The sequence below is a fragment of the Rhinoderma darwinii genome, chromosome 1, assembly GCF_050947455.1.
Source record: "Rhinoderma darwinii isolate aRhiDar2 chromosome 1, aRhiDar2.hap1, whole genome shotgun sequence".
Taxonomy (NCBI): domain Eukaryota; kingdom Metazoa; phylum Chordata; class Amphibia; order Anura; family Rhinodermatidae; genus Rhinoderma; species Rhinoderma darwinii.
Genome location: NC_134687.1, coordinates 527,184,804 through 527,203,533, shown reverse-complemented (window position 1 = coordinate 527,203,533; position 18,730 = coordinate 527,184,804). Strand labels below are relative to the sequence as shown.

The 18,730-nt window shown below is 39.4% G+C and overlaps 1 protein-coding gene across 16 annotated transcripts in view; it reads left to right on the top strand.

Annotated features, from left to right (window-relative positions):
• The window catches only part of PPIP5K2 (diphosphoinositol pentakisphosphate kinase 2), a 133,107-nt gene extending 115,391 nt beyond the window's left edge, over window positions 1–17,716 (top strand). For 7 of the 16 annotated variants that reach the window (XM_075836884.1, XM_075836877.1, XM_075836825.1 and 4 more), the window contains 6 exons: window positions 4,374–4,463; window positions 6,590–6,709; window positions 7,323–7,385; window positions 8,194–8,340; window positions 9,714–9,842; window positions 15,936–17,716. In XM_075836884.1, coding sequence (XP_075692999.1) covers window positions 4,374–4,463; window positions 6,590–6,709; window positions 7,323–7,385; window positions 8,194–8,340; window positions 9,714–9,842; window positions 15,936–16,078 — 692 coding nt within the window. In that variant the 3' untranslated portion in view covers window positions 16,079–17,716. The remainder of the gene's footprint in view (window positions 1–4,373; window positions 4,464–6,589; window positions 6,710–7,322; window positions 7,386–8,193; window positions 8,341–9,713; window positions 9,843–15,935) is intronic. The other 9 variants (XM_075836856.1, XM_075836897.1, XM_075836863.1 and 6 more) reach the window with 5 other exon arrangements.
• The last annotated feature ends 1,014 nt before the right edge of the window (window positions 17,717–18,730 follow it).

Here is an 18,730-nt window from a genome sequence, read left to right as displayed (position 1 = left end):
GTAATCTTCCAGTCTCCCGAGTATCACAGGAAGCTAAAACTTTTTGTTTGTTTTAGGCACTATGTTCAGTGGTTTTGATATATGATAATCTCACTAGTCTTCTTGCATACTATAAAGTGCAGTGGAGGAACAATCTGTGTATTTCCTGCAGCTCTCTGTACTTCTACATAATAATAATTCAACAGTAGATAAGTTTAAGAAACCATTTTATATTAAAATAAATACTGTTTGTCCTTATGTAAATACCCCTGCCTTGAGCAACAAACCTCTAATAAAGTGCTTATTTTTGTTTCTGTCCTCATAAATCATGTTCTATACTTCCTAGTATTTTGTGTGACCCCCTCCCCATGTAAGCCGAAAATCATAAGAATTGTTTTGTTTTTTTTATTGGAGGGTTTTTCCCAAAATAACATTATGAACTATCCATGGCATATGCCATAAATGTCTGATAGACCCCCGTCCCGCTTGATCAGCTGTTTCCATAACTCCCATAGGAATAAATGGAGAGAGCTGCACATATCCACTTCTCAATTCATTCTCTGCCCAGATTCTGCGGCCCCTGGACCCCTCACTAGGCAGGATGTTGGTGGGGTGTTCCCCCGTTCTGGAGATAGGTGCGGGTGCCATCGCTGGAAATACCTCTACTAGGTTACCCTTATAAAATCTTGTCTACAATTTATATAGAGATCAGAAATCACTTGGAAAGTAACAGTCTCCTTTTTTTTAAGTATTTTTTTTGACGCATGATTCTGAATAGAAAGGAAGAACAGTATTTATTATAAATGACGGCATTGTTCTCTGCTTATTTCTCTCATGCACATATTGGTGTGTCTATTTGTATATGTATTCACAGATGTTGTATATGTTTACTGCGAAATTATCACTTGGTAATAATCACAGAATTGAACTAGTCCTAAACTTTCTGCACGTCCTGACTGAGCACTTCACCTCATGCATGTTGTGCTGAGGATTCACATATCTGGGGTGCATTATGTCACCACGGGGAGTAAAGATACAGTGGATCAAAGAGGATCTGTTTGAACTCCTATGCTACCCTATGTGAAGGCAGCAACGGGTTAGGGGGGAGAAGCTCCGGTATATGGTATTTCCCTGTAAAACACTGTTTAAATGCTGCCTGTGAGTCTTACTTCCTCCACCCACACAGTGTGATTGATCGCTCTGGATACATAAAAACAATATATACCCCAGGTCAGTATCCCCTAGCCATCCTGTGCCTCCCTCAGAGCCACTTTAATATGGTTTCTCAAAGACTTTCAATGCCAATGCTGTATGGATTAGCCCATTAAATTACTGGTATCCCCTTTCTTTCTCCTTCCCATGAAATAGTTTGAATTGCTCCTCTAGTGGCGACATGCTAGATCCCGAAGCGTGTTGTGCACATACAGCGCGTTTTGACACGTCCCATTCCGTCCATTTTTCCATGCATGCCTTTAAGTGAGATTGAAACCACGCATCTACAGGAGAGCAGACGGACACGGGCAGGCATCACTTCTTCCAGTTGGTTTAGAAGGTGATGTGACCTGTCCCCAATTGTATTCGTTGATGTATTTTAGCAAGAAAAGCTGGTAACTGCAGCATGTTGGTTAAAATGGGTTTTCAGTGATTACATTTTTTTGACCCGTTCTATAAGACAAAATAGAGTGAACGTTGGGGTTGCAACAGCTGGGTCTACCACAGTGGATATATAACCATGAATATATATATCTCTATCCAAAATTATTTTTGGGTAGAAAGATGAATAGATAAATGTCCTGGAAGTTAAAACTTCCTTTTTTGTGACTGTGCCTTTGTATACTGGGGAGTTTAATATACAATTCCTTAATATGCTTCTCCTATTGGAATTGAACTGCTGTGATGTGTTAATGGTAAAACGGGTTCTAGTGAAAATAGGTGCCTGGCCCCAGTCATTCTAGAATATTGGTGGTGGCCTCCGCTCCCGCAACAATAGGACTGACTTTTAGGTTTACAAAATATCCATTAGGCTGTTTGAAAAATCTAACCATTATACTTTTCCCAACTCTATTCTTTGTATTGAAAGCCATTTAATTATAGCTTGTGTGAGATACACACATCTGTATAAAATTAAGTTTTTGGGGCCTTTTACAAAATGTGTAACTGGCCCCGCACATACCATGTACTATTTATAATACTGTTGTCGTCTTTTGTGCCAGGTGGACCTTTTAGACCCCCCCCCCCACAGGCTTCAGGGCCCAGGTGCAACAGCTATCTCTGCACCCCTACTATAGCTATGCCACTGTATACATAGAACTCTTCCCTCCTTTTGTGACTGCAGGGGAAGAGTACAGATCTTATAATGGTCCTGCAGGTTATTGTTGGAAGTATAAAGCAATTAATCCTATGCATTCCTTTTCTAACCGATCTCCTGTAAAGTGTGTTACTTGGATAGTAACTCATGACATATACAATATTCTTTTAATAAAGATTACCTTGTAACTGCATTTGAATCCAACAATGCTAAAATGTGGTAGGCCCTATAGGTGAAATATGCACCCCACTTCCCCCTAAGCTCTGTCAGTCGGAAGCACTAGTGGGACTTGTGCGTCAGCACTTTCCTTTTCCTCGGTAGTGTCACATGGGCCCTCTTTATGATTCTGATATGATGAGAGAGCTCCGTGAAAGCAATGGAACTTTGTTATTGGTTAGGGCTCATGCACACTGAAATATCTATTTACTTTTTAACGGATAGCACACTGACCCATTCATTTCTATGGGGCCATGCATACATCTGTTTTTTTGTTTTTTTTTTTACGGATCAGTGTGTCAGTTTCTCAAATTATAGAACCGGTCCTATTCCTGTCCATTTTGTGGATCAGTCTCGTGTATTCTATTCATTGGTCCGTGTTTTGCGGATCCATGTTTTGCGGCCGTATAAAATGTCACGGATGTGTGCATGAACCCAAAGGGCCAGTTCACATAGAGTTTTTTGACACATTTTTTGACGCGGAAAACGCGCCAAAAAACGGCCGAAAATGCCTCCCATTGATTTCAATGGGAGGCGGAGGCGTTTTTTTCCTGCGAGCGGAAAAACCGGCTCGCGGGAAAAAGATGGGACATGCCCTATCTTCGGGCGTTTATGCCTCTGACCTCCCATTGATATCAATGGGAGGCAGAGAAAGCGTATTTCGCAGTGTTTTATGCCCGTGGCGTTCAATGGCCGCGGGCGAAAATCGGCGTGCAGGCAGAGGAAAATCTGCCTCAAAATTCCAAACTGAATTTTGAGGCAGATTTTCCTCCTCCAAAAAACTCTGTGTGAACCCAGCCTAAGGCTATCAACGTTTCGGCCCGGCTAATTATTGGGGTTTTTTAGTGGCTGCAAATCATAAACTTCTCTTCAGTAAGGCATCTTAGATGCCCCAATTTAAAGTGATCTGTACTAGTCACAGACGACTTTGAGATTGTCCCTTAATATTTCCCTTGTTTCGTTTGCTTCTGTCATCTGTATATGTCCCTATCTGCAATTGCGTTTACTATAACTGCTGAAGTGTAATGTATAGCCAAGTGAAGAAACGGATAAAGAGTTACTGAGAAGTAAGAGCAGTATGAAGAACGCCTTCCTCTATAGTAAGGAAACTAAGATATTTAGACAGAAATTAATCTTGATGTCAGGCGGAGGGTCGTGGCATCTTGTCAACAGTGCAGGTGGTTGTGTTCCTCATGCTGCCACTGTACTGAATGGCGTGACTATAACCAGGCTCGCAAAGTCATCTTCTTGCTGTTCTACTTTACGTGCTTGTTCTCCAGCCTCTGGGGAAGTATCTAAATGGACAATATGTTAAAAGATGCATTGCATTTATTTTGTACTGCAGCTGTTTTCTTCCTAAAGGAAACCCGTTACTTGTTTCTCTAGCATTCGGAAATCTGTACAATATTGTATCCTCTAAATGGCCTAAAAGTGTATATTTATGAGAGTAGGAATGTCACTTGCTATAAACTCTTTGCTCAATAGTCCTAAGAGAATTCCTAAGGAGTTACCAGCCTATAGGAAGAGAACTGGTTTCTACCTCTTTGACCTTTTATGATTACTGTATATTGAGGGCATACAATCGTTAGAAGAGTGACAACCTTTGCTATATGTCATTATTTCATTGCGGTCTAGGGAATTGTTACCTATCTCAATTGTCAGATCCTGTAAAGTAAACCTTTGTGTATTTTTATTTGGGGGAATTATTAATGGTGGTGCTGATATGTGTACTCTTCTACTGACTTTGTCAGTCTACCACTATAGCTGATACCAGTTAAAATGATCTCCAAAGTGCCAACTTCTTTGACTGCCCGCTCCACACTTGCAACCTCCCTGGTAGCTGGTCACACTGGAATATGTCTCCCTGCAGACCCTCCCTCACAGAAAAAGGAATCCAGGAAGTATTCTCATTCTGGGAAGTGTAAAACCAGAAGTCCCTGTGGGAGCGCTCTACTACGAGGTAAGGAATCTAGTGGTATTCCATCCTCCCTGCAGCACAGTAGAGTAGCTGTGCACCCACAACTGGCCTTGCTTCAGAATGCTCATACGCTGGATCCTCCTCAGTATTCATATCACTAGAACTACTGCTACTTTTTGCAGTAGGTTTGGGCTTTATACTATACAGCTTTTTGTTTTTTTAAGAATTACAATTTTAGCCAAATAAAAATATTTGTAGTTGAGAAAGAAAAAAATTTGTTTTTCATCAAAATTCGTTGAGAAATTTGTGGATCCATAGTTGCCAGCAAACATCTACAAATGCTGTAGATTTAGCACCTGCTCCTTTTATGTAAACACAAAGTCCTCAGTAGTTATTACCTGACTGTTTTTGTTTTTTTTATTTGTGCAATTTTTGTAAATACATAGAGCAATCACTTCATAAAATAAATGTATAGATCTACACAGACTAGCAATGCTTACGTGTGTGTGTGTGTGTGTGTGTGTGTGTGTGTGTGTGTGTGTGTGTGTGTGTGTGTGTGTGTGTGTGTAAAGCGTTAGAGTGAATTCACAAGTGGCAAATTTTTTGGCACAAATTTCTGCTACTGTTCCATTCGTCTGAACGGAACTTATGCAAAACAATGCACATGCTGCAGAACCAACCTCATTCAGATGTAAGGAACAGATTTTCAGTTGCAGAAAATCATAAATTTTTCGGTTTCACTGCATATTAATGTGAATGTTTTTTTAAAAAAAAATTCATTCACGTTAATATAACTTCTGACTGCTGTAGTTTGCAGAGAAATGGCAAGTGTGAAGTTGTCATCAGTTGATCAAGGCTTTGTATTTGTAACTTTTTGGTTTGTTTAGTCCTATGCTCTCGGCCATCGGCTTTTTTGGATTTCATTATCCCTTATTTGCTTTTGATACTAGTCTCTACGTACACTATATGGCCAACTGGTTGTGAACATTCTTACATCATAGCCATATATGCTTTATTCCAGTTCATTTCTAAGATGTTCGAAGTCCAGTCATGTTCTTCAACAGCAAACTTGGCAAACAACTTTATTTTATTTTTTTATTTTTGGCTGATGATTAAATGGGCATCTTGCACATTTACGGCATATACACTTCAATTGGAGTTCTGAAAACAGCAGTGCTCAGCAAGCTTGGCTGTTTCTTTACTCCTCAACACCTCCGGGGACCAGCGACAGCGGGAGAGCGTAGTACATGGTCTCGTTCTAGAGATAGGTGCGGGTCCCAGTGGTGGGACCCACATCTATCAGACATTTTATAGCCTATCCTATATTTTAAACTTGATTCACAGATCTCTCACTATACACAAATGTGCAGAGACCTGCCAATCAAGCTGAGCCGATGGGGAGAAGCCGGAGGGGAGCTACCCATCGGACACTTCTGCCAGATCCCAGCGTTTATTAAAACTATGATTTTTTTTTTTTAAATGCTGCAGCGCTTTAGAGTAAGCCATAGTTTAGAGTAATCTGGGCACCTGTCGCTACATTGTGGTGCTTGCACTTAGGGCAGCATGAATGTACAGACAGGTTCCATTTAAACACCACTGGAATTACCTTCCTTTTACTATATAACTGTATAATAAACAGATATATTGAGCGGAGTATGCACAGATGTAGCATGTCATGCATAAGTTAACCATTTGGCACATGCCATCATCTGAATGTCATAATGCAGTATGGCAAGCAGTTGCCTTTCTGACACCGGCAACAGGAGCCCAAACCCTGCTCTACCCGTAAGAAAACCTTATGCTAAGGTTTGAGATTAAGCATAATTTAATGTGCTTTACTTTGCAAACCTTAGTGCGTAAACTCAGGCCATAAGAAGCTGTTTTATAGCTGATTTTCTTATGAATGTAATGTTTGGGGTATTTGTTCATTGATATCTTCAAGCATAAGGCGTTTAGGAAAAATAACTAAATTACCAGATAATAAATACAATTATTATTTTGGTGAGCAGAAGATGGCACAGGATACTTTAGATGGAGGATACGTACCATGTTCTATCTATCTGTAACAATGCCAGTATGGTGCCAGATGAGAATTATATTGCATGTTGCATGCATCACTTGTGAATGGAGGTACACTAGGTTGCTGTATTTTCTCTAACTCTCACTAGGGTCTCACTGCGCGGGTCTCTTTAGTACTTCTGTGCTCGGGGCCTCTTCAAGTGCACCTAACCTACTGGATTATGCTCGTGCTCATCGTAAAAAGCTGACTACTTCTGGCTGCATAGATGGTATGTTCAAACACGCGCACGCTGGTTTTGTGCAAAAGCTGTGCCTCTGACCAGATGATGGCACACACATTTTTTTTAGTGTGTTCAATTATTCTTAGCCAATTTACTTATTTATTCATTATTTATTTTTGAAAGATCTATATATATATTTTAGTTTACATTTATATTCCCCCAATTTATTTCGTAAGATGTAAAAGTAAAAAAAAAAAAAAACGAATAAACATGAAATATGAATACATTTTCTTTTCAGTTGTTAAAATTATTTAATTTTTTAGCCCATAAATAATGTTTGAGCCCACAATGCTCTCAATTTAATATTACATATTTGCAAAACCTGTAAAAGAATTGTGTTCTTCATTATTTATTTTTTTCCACAAAGTCCATTTTAAGGCTAAAACCAAAGTAGCCAGCTTTCCTCTGGAATTTTGTGTTTTCACAATAAGCATCCAAAAAGTTTCCTTTTAAACCAAGTTTCTTTGCTATGGTGGCACTGCATGCTGCTGGATTTTAACAAGTTCAAACACCCAGGGAGTCTCTTCCCCTCCTTCCTATTTTTTAATTTTTTTTATATATATATTTTATGAATTTCAGGTACTCTTTTTCTCTTTCTTAGACGCCACACGCAGCTCTGCTGTTAAAAGGTTTTCTATCTCATTTGCTCGACACCCAACCAATGGTATGTTTTGTTTATTTTAAATGATACCCCCATGCTTCGTTATTTTATTTTTTAATTTGGTTTCCAAACATGGGATGCGAATTCCACCACTCTTCTTTAGTCATCACTTCATTGGCTTTAACATTTCACCCCAAAAGAAATTCTCTATTCTCAAGCAGCAAGCGTTTTTGTCATTTTTCTATATTGTTAATTCTAATTTATCCGTTGCTAAAAATAAATAAATCAAACATCGGCATCAATGCGATTTATCTAATTTATTATTGAGCAATGTTGTACTTTTTTCTTTTCCCTCTTTTTTTCGCTACATAATGTGTTATTTTACACATTGTTTTTATGTTCTAATATATGTCTGGACTCCTTTATCTACAGGTGAATCTTGCCTTATGAGATGTAGAAAAATATTTTTACTAAGTTTTTAAATGTTATATATGCGTTTAATACGGTTTGATTAAATAATTTTTTTTGCCATATACATAGCAAATAAGAGTTCGGTAAAGCTCTACTTTTTTAAACGTTCGAAATATAAGAAAATGGAGATATTTTTTTTTTTTTTTTTCCTACTTTGTGGAAATTTTGTTGCAGTTTTAGTATTGGCAGATGTAAAGGTAAGTAGTAATAGTTAGAAGCATAGTTCTAAATTCAACGTAGAGTAGACTGACTTCTATGTAAATGTTGTACGTTGTTTTGTCCCTATGGTGTATCAAGCAGCAAGAGCTGTTTATCATTTTTATGCTGTTTTATGAAAAGCCTTCCTCACACAGACTATAATGTAGCAATATGTATACATGTTTATGTGTATGTCTTACAGGATTTGAGCTGTACTCCATGGTGCCTTCCATATGCCCTTTAGAGACCCTCCACAACTCCTTGTCTTTAAAGCAGGTGGACGAATTCCTTTCTGCTATTGCCGCACCTTCGAGTGACTGTCTCTTGGATACTCCAACAGCTTCTCCTTGTAGGGTTTATTTTCTATTTTTATGCTTGTTGTTTGTTATAAATGTTGTGCATCTGTCTGTGTAGATAATAAAGATAGTTTGTACCTTAAAGGTTGGTGGGTTGTTGTTGTTGGAGGTATGATCCATCTCTAAAGCTGGCCATGCCCTATCCCAAATTACATCCTAGTGAGAAAGGAAACTTACATCGTCCGAGCTTGCATGTTTATTTTAATACACAGGTGGAGATAAGCTGCTGCCTGATGCCTCTTACAGCCCTTTTCTCCCTAAAGAACAAAAGACCAGGCATAAAATAATCCAACATTCCCAATTCCTTTTTTCCCCAACAACAGGCTGTTGGGAAATATCGAGCTGCCTCTATACACATTAGGTTGTTAGATGATCCCAACAAAATTGATGGCCAGCTTAACTGAATAAGACAAGAATAGTACCTTGGGGGTATGGCCTATTGGCATGACATGTGACTTTTCTCGGGCATCCATTTTTTTTCATAGGACTGTCCCCTTTTTGGACCACACTTGAGAAGATGTGGATGTAGGTTGATCAGGATATGGTTTAGGTGAAGCTAAATGGAGTTCGATACTCTTTCTGTTTTTGGATATATATACAGGGTGGGCCATTTATATGGATACACCTAAATAAAATGGGAATGGTTGGTGATATTAACTTCCCGTTTGTGGCACATTAGTATATGGGAGGGGGGAAACTTTTCAAGCTGGGAGTTGACCATGGTGGCCATTTTGAAGTCGGCCATTTTGTATCCAACTTTAGTTTTTCCAATGGGAAGAGGGTCATGTGACACAGCAAACTTATCGAGAATTTCACAAGAAAAACGATGGTGTTCTTGGTTTTAACGTTACTTTATTCTTTCATGAGTTATTTACAAGTTTTTGATCACTTATAAAATGTGTTCAAAGTGCTGCCCATTTCTTCTGCGGTGTTGCTATCAGTGTGTGAAGAGTGGGAGAAGAGGGTTGCATTTACTAATGTGCCACAAACAGGAAGTTAATATCACCAACCATTCCCATTTTATTTAGGTGTATCCATATAAATGGCCCACCCTGTGTATGTGTATGTGTGTATATATATATATATATATATATATATATATATATATATATATATATATATATATATATATAAAATAGAAAAGAACTTGCACATATAACTTAGGTTTACTCATAGCCTGCACATGTATGAAACAGCATGCCTATGTTCTACATGGCGAATAATTACACCTCACATGAAAATGTATTCACTTGAAGCTACATGTTGACCGTTAGTAATGAAGTGAATGTTGAGGTCATAGGGAACTATTTTTCATTTTTTTATTTTATTTATTACATGTTCAGGAAATAATTTTTATTTTATTTAGGTACTCCTGGATATTACAGTCATGTTGGTGGTAGGAAGATATCTTTGAATACATATACTCCTACTAAAATACTTCCAACACCATTGCTTCTTGGTACTGATGGTTCCATATCAGAACCTGTCGCTGCACGTAAGTAGGATGATGAAATACCTTTATAAATCAAGAAAATTACATACTTGTGATCTTTATCCAGGGCTTTTACTAGATTTTCAATCAATGGCCTATCAGTGTCTCCTAATCCTTAGTATAAAATTATATATATATTTTTTTAATCTGCTGTACTGTAACCATGAGTATTTTTTATAAAGTGCAACTATGTAATGCCTGTCTTTTATCAGGAACACTATGTTATGTGCTTAAAGGCGGTCATATCTAGCTGCCAGCTGTAATAGTTAAATGCCAGCAACAATGCCCTGTAGGGTGGGGTCCACTCAACCGGCCTGAGGAGCGATTGATATGCATTAAAGAGGCTCTGTTACTAGTTTATCAATTCCCTATCTCCTAACTAATCTAATAGGCGCTTTGCTTCTGATAACTACAGTGTGATTTGTTTTAAAAAAATCATTTATTATTTGAAAAGTTCTGAGCATTTTTCGAAACATGCTATTGTGGCTCTAATAGCCAAATAGGAGGTGACTCTTTCTTTTCACTCGGAGTTAACTCCACCTCAGCAGAATCGCTGCTGTTACCTCCCAGTTGGCTAAGAGAGGCTCATTTACATATTTAGAAAAAAAATCTCATAACTTTTAAAATGATAGTTTTGGGACACAATTTTCACTAGCATTATCAGTGTGACCAGGGTCGGATTAAGGGTACCATGGGCCACTTTTTCAAGTCTAGACACACCCCCCCCCCCCCCGAAATCTGAAGACAGTACTTTGAAGACGCTGTGCCGTATATATCTGCAGCTTTCTGTTTAGGCGGCCACAGATCTGGCACGGTTTTGGATTAGCTGTAAAAGCAGAATTAGCCATACAGAAGAGAAAAGAGCAGAATAATTTGAGACCCTAAAGTGGTCAGGAGCTTTATAACTTTTTTTATTTTTGCGTCAATGGAGTGGTATGTGAAGGATTATTTTTTTGCGGGAGGAGTTGGAGTTTTTATTGCCACCATTTAAAATACCATATAATGGGTGAATTGGAAAAAACTGAGATTCCTCCACGTTTTTTGGGGTTTAGTTTTTACTGTATATATTTACCATCTCAGACCCAGAACCAAGCTCAGTACATATATGCAGCAACAGAACCGAGCTCCGTACATATATACCACACCAGAACCAAGCTCAGTATACATATACAGACCCAGAATCAAGCTCAGTACATATATGCAGCAACAGAACTAAGCTCAGTACACATATACAGCACCAGAACAAATACAGTTCAGTACAGAGATCATTTGCAAATTCAGTTTAACCCCTGCTGTATAAACTTGTACAACATCTCCCAGTATAGCCTGAACAATGGGAGTTGCTATTTAACAAAAAAGAATGCTACCATCCGTCATCTCACTGCAGATCATACAGTGACTACAGTACTGATCAGTCACAGGGAGAATAAACATTTACATTGAGTGACTCGCAGGTGATGTGTCAGATTCTTTTTCGTTCTTTTTCTCTTTTTTTTTCTTCTCCATCCTGTCCAGACTTCTTCCGGGCACGGCCTATTCCTGCAGTTTGCAGCTCAGATTCCTTGAGCTCCTCACTTTTCTAACATTTCCGCACCTATAAATGAAGATTAAATTTCTCATGATGCCACACTCTATGCTTCTAAATATAATATCATAAACTGTGCCCCTGAATATAATAGTACTATACACTGTACCTCTGAATTAAATTGTCAAACACTGTAAAGTAAAACGCCACACACACTAACAATGCCCCATGTAGATAGCGACAGTAACAATGCCACCTGTAGATAGTGCCAGTTACAATCCCTCTGTAGAAAATGCCCCCTGTAGATAGCGCCAGTTACAATGCCCTTTTTAGATAATGTCCCCCGTAGATAGCGCTAGTTACAATGCCCTCTGTAGATAATGACCCCTGTAGATTGTGCCAGTTACAATGCCCTCTAGATAATGCCCCCTGTAGATTGTAGCAGTTACAATGCCCTAAGTTGATAATGCCCCCTGTAGATTGTACCAGTTACAATGCGCTAAGTAGGTAATGACCCCTGTAAATAGCGCCACTTTTACCCCCAACGCTGCCCAGAACAAAAAAAAAACATTCTTACCTGTTCCCGTTTCTTCCTCCAGCAACGCAGGACTGGTCAGAGAACAGACGGCGTCATGAAGCCTAATGGCGCAGTTGGCGGGATGACATCATCGCGCTGACTATGTCACTAGTAAAGCGCAGAATGGGAGGAAGGGAACGGATAGTTCCTGGTCTCGCCAGCGCTACAGTAATTAATTGTATCTGCATTGTATACGGATATAATTGGGTGAGAGCTGTAAATTTAACAGCCAGTACAGGAGAACCGGGGCGAACTTGGCCCCTTTCCAGCCTCCGGCCCCGAGCACTTGCCCAGATTGCCCTTATTATAATCCGCCCCTGAGTGTGACAGCGCCTATTAGATTAGCTAGGAGATGGGGCATTACTAAACTAGTGACAGATACTCTTTAAGTCTGGCCATACATATCACTCCCCCAGTAGTCTAATAGAGCTCAGCCCCCCTTGATAGCTACAACAGTGCCCTAGCTGATCTGAAATTTTAATAAAACGACATTTTGGATTGAATTTTTATGCCACTATATACCGTATTTTTCGGACTATAAGACGCCGTCTTTAGCAAGAATAAATCTTGCTAAAAAGTCCCTGCATCTTATAGCCCGCAGTCAAGTGCATTACTTAACCCCTTCCCGACCCATGACGTCCCGGCACATCATGCAGCGGGTGGGGGGAGATGATGTATGGAGCGGGCACTGAGCCCACTCCATACACTGCAGGTGTCTAAACTGCCAGGAACAGCGAAATTTCAGTAAAGGGGTTGTGCCATAAAATACATATATCCCCTATCCACAGGATAGGGGAAAACATGTGTGATCGATAAGGAGAACGGGGACTGAAAGTTACCAAGAGCGCTGCATGAGAAGCTGTTATGCACATTGGATTTAAGTGTCATAAACATTTAATTATTTGTTTTTCAATTAAACTCATGGATGGTATTGTGTCTTGGGGCTCCTTGGATCATTGTAATAAATCTCAGACACCTGTGATAATTAGTTTGCCAGGTGTGCCCAATCAAAGGAAAACTGCTTAAGAAGGACGTTCCACATACTTAAGCAGGCCACAGGTTTCAAGCAATATGGTAAAGAAAACGGATCTCTCTGCTGCCGAAAAGCGTGAAATAGTGCAATACCTTGGACAAAGTATGAAAACATTGGATATTGCAAGAAAACTTAGGCGTGATCATCGTACTGTGAAAAGATTTCGGGCTGATTCAGAGCACAGACGGGTTCGTTCAGATAAAGGCATAATGAGGAAGGTTTCTGCCAGACAAATTAATAGGATTAGGAGAGCAGCTGCTAAAATGCCATTGCAAAGCCGCAAACAGGAATTTGAAGCCGCTGGTGCCTCTGGAGTCCCGCAAACCTCAAGGTGTAGGATCCTCCAGTGGTTTGCAAGTGTGCATAAAGCTATTATTCAGCCACCCCTAAACAATGCTCACAAGCAGAAACAGTTGCAGTGGGCTCAGAAATACATGAATTCTAATTTTCAAACCGTGTTGTTTACTGATGAGTTCCGTGCAACCCTGCATGGTCCAGATGGACGGAGTAGTGGATGGTTGGTGAATGGTCACCATGTCCCAACTAGGCTGCGACATCAGCAAGGAGGTGGCGGAGTCCTGTTTTGGGCTGGAATCCTGGGGAGAGAGCTGGTAGGCCCCTTTAGGGTCCCTGACGGTGTGAAAATTACCTCTGCAAAGTACGTAGAGTTTATGACTGACCACTTTCTTCCATAGTACAAAAAGAAGAACCGTGCCATCCGTAGCAAAATTATCTTCATGCTTGACAATGCACCATCTCATGCTGCAAAGAATACCTCTGTGTCATTGGCTGCTATGGGCATAAAAGGAGAGAAACTCATGGTGTGGCCCCCATGTTCCTCTGACCTCAACCCTATTGAGAACCTTTGGAGCATCCTCAAGCAAAATATCTATGAGGGTGGGAGGCAGTTCACATCAAAACAGAAGCTCTGAGAGGCTAATCTGACACCCTGCAAAGATATTCAAGCAGAAACTGTCCAAATACTCACAAATTCAATGGATGCAAGAATTGTGATGCGGATATCAAAGAAGGGGTCCTATGTTAACATGTAACTTGGCCTGCTAAGTTTTTTTTGATTGAAAGAGCTTTTGATTTCTGTAAATATGACCTCCTGATGCTGCAAATTCAACAAATTACCATTTTAGTTCTCTCTACAACCTTTAAAATGTTTTGATCTCTGTTGTGCATAATAATTTGAAACCGTGCTTTTTGAGTTTTTTTACTTCTAAAAAAAAAATCTGTTATTAGGAGATTTGTTCAATAAAATTTGCATTATACTCCAACGGTTGATGGCTTGAAGATTATACTGACTGTCATTTGCATCGACTATTTAGGAAAATCAGCGAAAATAACATTTGCATAATAATTTGGAACGCGGTGTAGAGATCAATGGGACTCTTCTGCGCATGCGCGAGCGGCTCTCCATTGATCTCTCTTTTGAGCTGCAGAACAGATAAACCGGACACAGAACCCGGAAGTCCAGGCTTCTCATGTATCGCTTTGGGTGACTTTTGGTCCTCTGTTCTCATTATCGCTGTGGGTCTCGGCGGTCGGACCCCCAGCGATCCCACATGTAGCCCCTATGCTGTGGATAGGGGATAAATGTGTTTTATGGCAAACCCCTTTAACTAGTTAAATGCCGGGTCAATAGCGACCGCGGCGTTTATAGGGTTTTTTCTATTAAGGACATTTATGACATATCCACAGGATATGTCATAAATGTCATATAGATGCAGGTCCCACCTCTGGGACCCACATCTATCTCTAGAACAGGGCCCCCTAAACCGTGTTCTATCTTTCTTTGCTTTCCCAGCCACTTGGTTACATGTGGAGTTACTGAAACAGCGTAACTCGCTGAGCTATGCTGTTTCCCTAACTCCCATAGAACTGGACAGTAGTTACGGAAACGGCATAGCTCGAATGCTACGCTGCTTCCGTAACTACCATAACTACTGTAACTAAGGGAGTTAGGGAAACCGCGTAGCTCTACGAGTTACGCAGTTTCAGTAACTCCACATGTAACCAAGTGGCCGCTGGTTCAAGTCCCCTCGGGGAACTAATGAAATGTGTAAAAAACAAAAAGGTTAGATACATTTTCAGGAGTGTAAAAAAAAATTATATATTAAAAGTTAAAAAAAAACAAAACCTTTTCCCATTTTTCCCCATGCACAATGTAAAAAATGAAATAATTTGATATCGCTGCGTCCGTAAAAGTCAGATCTATTACAATATAACATTATTTAACTCGCACGGTGAGTTTCAAAATGTAAAACCTCAAAATCGTTTTTTGGTCACCTTAAGCGCCTTAGGGTATGTTCACACGAGGTCATTATGTCCGTAATTGACGGACGTATTTCGGCCGCAAGTACCGGACCGAACACAGTGCAGGGAGCCGGGCTCCTAGCATCATAGTTATGTACGACGCTAGGAGTCCCTGCCTCGCTGCCGGACAACTGTCTCGTACTGAAAACATGATTACAGTACGGGACAGTTGTCCAGCAGGGACTCCTAGCGTCGTACATAACTATGATGCTAGAAGCCCGGCTCCCTGCACTGTGTTCGGTCCGGTACTTGCGGCCGAAACACGTCCGTCAATTACGGACATAATGACCTCGTGTGAACATACCCTAAGAAATTAAATAAAATAAAAAAGTGATCAAAAAAATCGTATGTACCAAAAAATGGTGCCAATAAAACCCACAGCTTGTCCCGCAAAAAATAAGCCCTTACACCGCTCAATCGATTAAAAAAAATATAAAACATTTTTTAGCTCCCAGAATGTGGTGAAACAGAATAAATTATTTTTTAACAAATCATTTTTTTCCACTTGTCTAAAACCTGGGTGAGTCTTCTAGTCCGAAAAATACGGTATGCTGGAAACAATGGAGGCAACTTCAGAATTTGGTAGAAGCCTTATATACAGTTTTATCACTTGTACTGAAATAGTTCCTTGTGTTATAGTTGACCGTGGATCATCAATCATCATCTCTTCAGCTTGTGCTCTGCTCTCAGAAGATAGCAAAAGGCAGGAGGAGGTCAAAGAAGAGAAGGTCCTTCCCCAGCAAGATGTCTGTGTACAAGGAAGACCAAATCCACATTCCTGAATCGTTGGAGTAATGCAGCATTAGGGAATCGGATTAAAGCGAACATTGTATCTATATCTCAGATATTTAAATATTTTTTTACTGCAAATGTACATTTTTTTTTTCTACAGTATTCGTATAACTTTCCATGTCAACCACTGGCCTGCTAAGTATTCAGCAAAAATATGCACACCAAAGAATGTCTGTATGTAGGAATGTGTATTTTAACCTATGAATTCTATGTGCCGAGGTGGACAGGAATAAAGGCTTGTGTGTAAATAACAGTGCATATATAGCATTGGAGATCCATGAAACGGATATTGGCATTCATTTTTAAACTATACTCACTGTATACTACATATCTACTATGCCAACTAAAGTACTAATACTATGGATAATAGCACTTAATTTCACTGTTGTTTTCCCATTTTTAAGACTTCTGTTCACTTAAATGTTTTTTTGGGGGGTTTTTTTCTTTGCATGGTGCTTCCCTATTAAAGGGGTTGTAAAAAAAAAAAAAACGAACTTTTTTTTTTAAAGGTGTATTATCTCCAGGATATACCAAGATGTCTTATAGGTGTAGATTCCAGAATTGGGACACGCATCTATCTCTAGAACAGGGCACCCCTAACGTCATCCCAACTTGTCCCTTGAGTTAAGAGATGGCTGGGAGTATGGAAACAGCTGAGCTACGCTGTTCCTGGAACTCCCATAGAAGCGAGTGGGAGTTATGTAAACTTTCACTTCTATGGGAATTCTGGAAACCACGTAGCTCGGACGTGTTCGTACTCCCGGTCACTTCGTAACTCGGTGGCCGGAGAGCAGCGACTGTGGGACAAGGTATGGCAGGGGGGGGCCTTGTTCTAGAAATAGGTGGGGGTACCGCTACTATCGGACATTTATGGCACAGCCATGTCAAAGATTAGAATATCCATTTAACCTTCTCTGTAGTTTATAGGTTTACACATCCCTGAATGCAGCAAACGGTGTAAACAATGGATGTTTTCATCCTGTTATGGCTATGTCCAGTGATGCATATATTGCAACTGTTATGTTTTTGTTTTGTTTTTTGTTTCGTAACTTAAAAATCTGCTTGCTTTTTAAACCTCATATCTATAGTAGTGTATTTGTATTAGTATGCACTGTAGAAAAAGGTGTACTTGTATGAATGTGTCCCTGTACGTAGCCATGGCAACCAGAATGGAAACCTTCATAAGATTTATATTAGAGAGATCCTTTTCTTTTTTTCATGGCTACACAGCTTTATTTATTAAAACAACATTTTTCAAACCCTTTTAAAAGGAGATTAAAAAAAAATAAAAATACAGTATGTTATTACAGTTAAGCAAAATAGCAATATAATGGGAAATACTTTACAACAGAGTCACCAACTCCGCTACTGGTAGACCGCTAGTAATACTGCATGGTGGGCAGGACCATCCACCATCTGCTGGAAATCTACTACACATGGGAAATGGAGTATATTCCATTGATTTGCATGGACATGTCATGAATATTGTAATTTACCCAAATATTTAAAATTTTGCATTTATTAAACATGCCAATTTAGAAAGACATTGTATTCAGTAAATGATCTTGTTAAAGGCAGTTTGTATATGAAGCAGCATGTCTGGTAGACCAATAAAAAATATATATATAGCTAAAGTTACATTTCTATAATCTGGGGGTTACAGTTTATGCAAATGATCATTTTAACTACTACTTGTAACGTATAAAATATGTTCACACAATTCTGCTCATTGATTTATGAAACGATTGACCATATAGTTTGCACAGCCTCATCTATAGGACGTTGTCTGTGCTTTTATAAATAGTTTTTTTTTTTAAACTAGTACGTGACCTGGTCATACATTTGTCGTGTCCATGGAACGGGTATAGAACTTTGTACTCGCATTATCCTACACTTGCTTTATAGGTTGTTCTCGATTTGTCATTATCTTAAGCTGGCCATACACAGAGATGGTTTGCTGCCAAATTATCATTTGGCTGGCCGATTTTTTCACCCGACTTCACCATAAACATGCAAGGTCAGCTCGTCTTGATATGCATGTTTATTTTTATGGTAAAAGAAGATTGAACTTGTTTCGAGTTTATCTCCTGTGGGAGAACAGGAACAGACATGTTGAAAGCTAACATGCCCAATCCTTCGTTCCCTAACATCTGCCATCGGGGAGAGTCAGAGGGCTTCTATACAAATAAGATCGTTGTCGTCTATAACTTGTGTGTGGCCAGCTTTAGATGGGAGTTACTGCACAACTGCTATTGCAATCCTTGAAAAAGTATTGTGCTTGTTTCAAATACCTTTATTAAAGCACAGAGAACAGTTTTTTAATCATTCTCACATATTAACTTATGTTTGTACTTTTTAATTTTACTACGACACCAAGTATGAGATTCTAGAAAAAACGGCATATTGTTTAATGGGCAATCAAACTACTGTTACCTTTTGCTTTGTTTTATGTTCTTGTAGCTGTTACATTACTAGGCTGTTTCATTATTTTTCACAAATATTTTTTTGGTCTTTATTTTTTACGTCCCCTAAGTCACCTTGCTTGTCGAATCCAAATACAACAGTTGCTTGGACTGTATATCCGTTTGTTCAATGTTATTTCGTCCATGTTGATATAGGTTTTTCACTTTCTAAAAGAAATG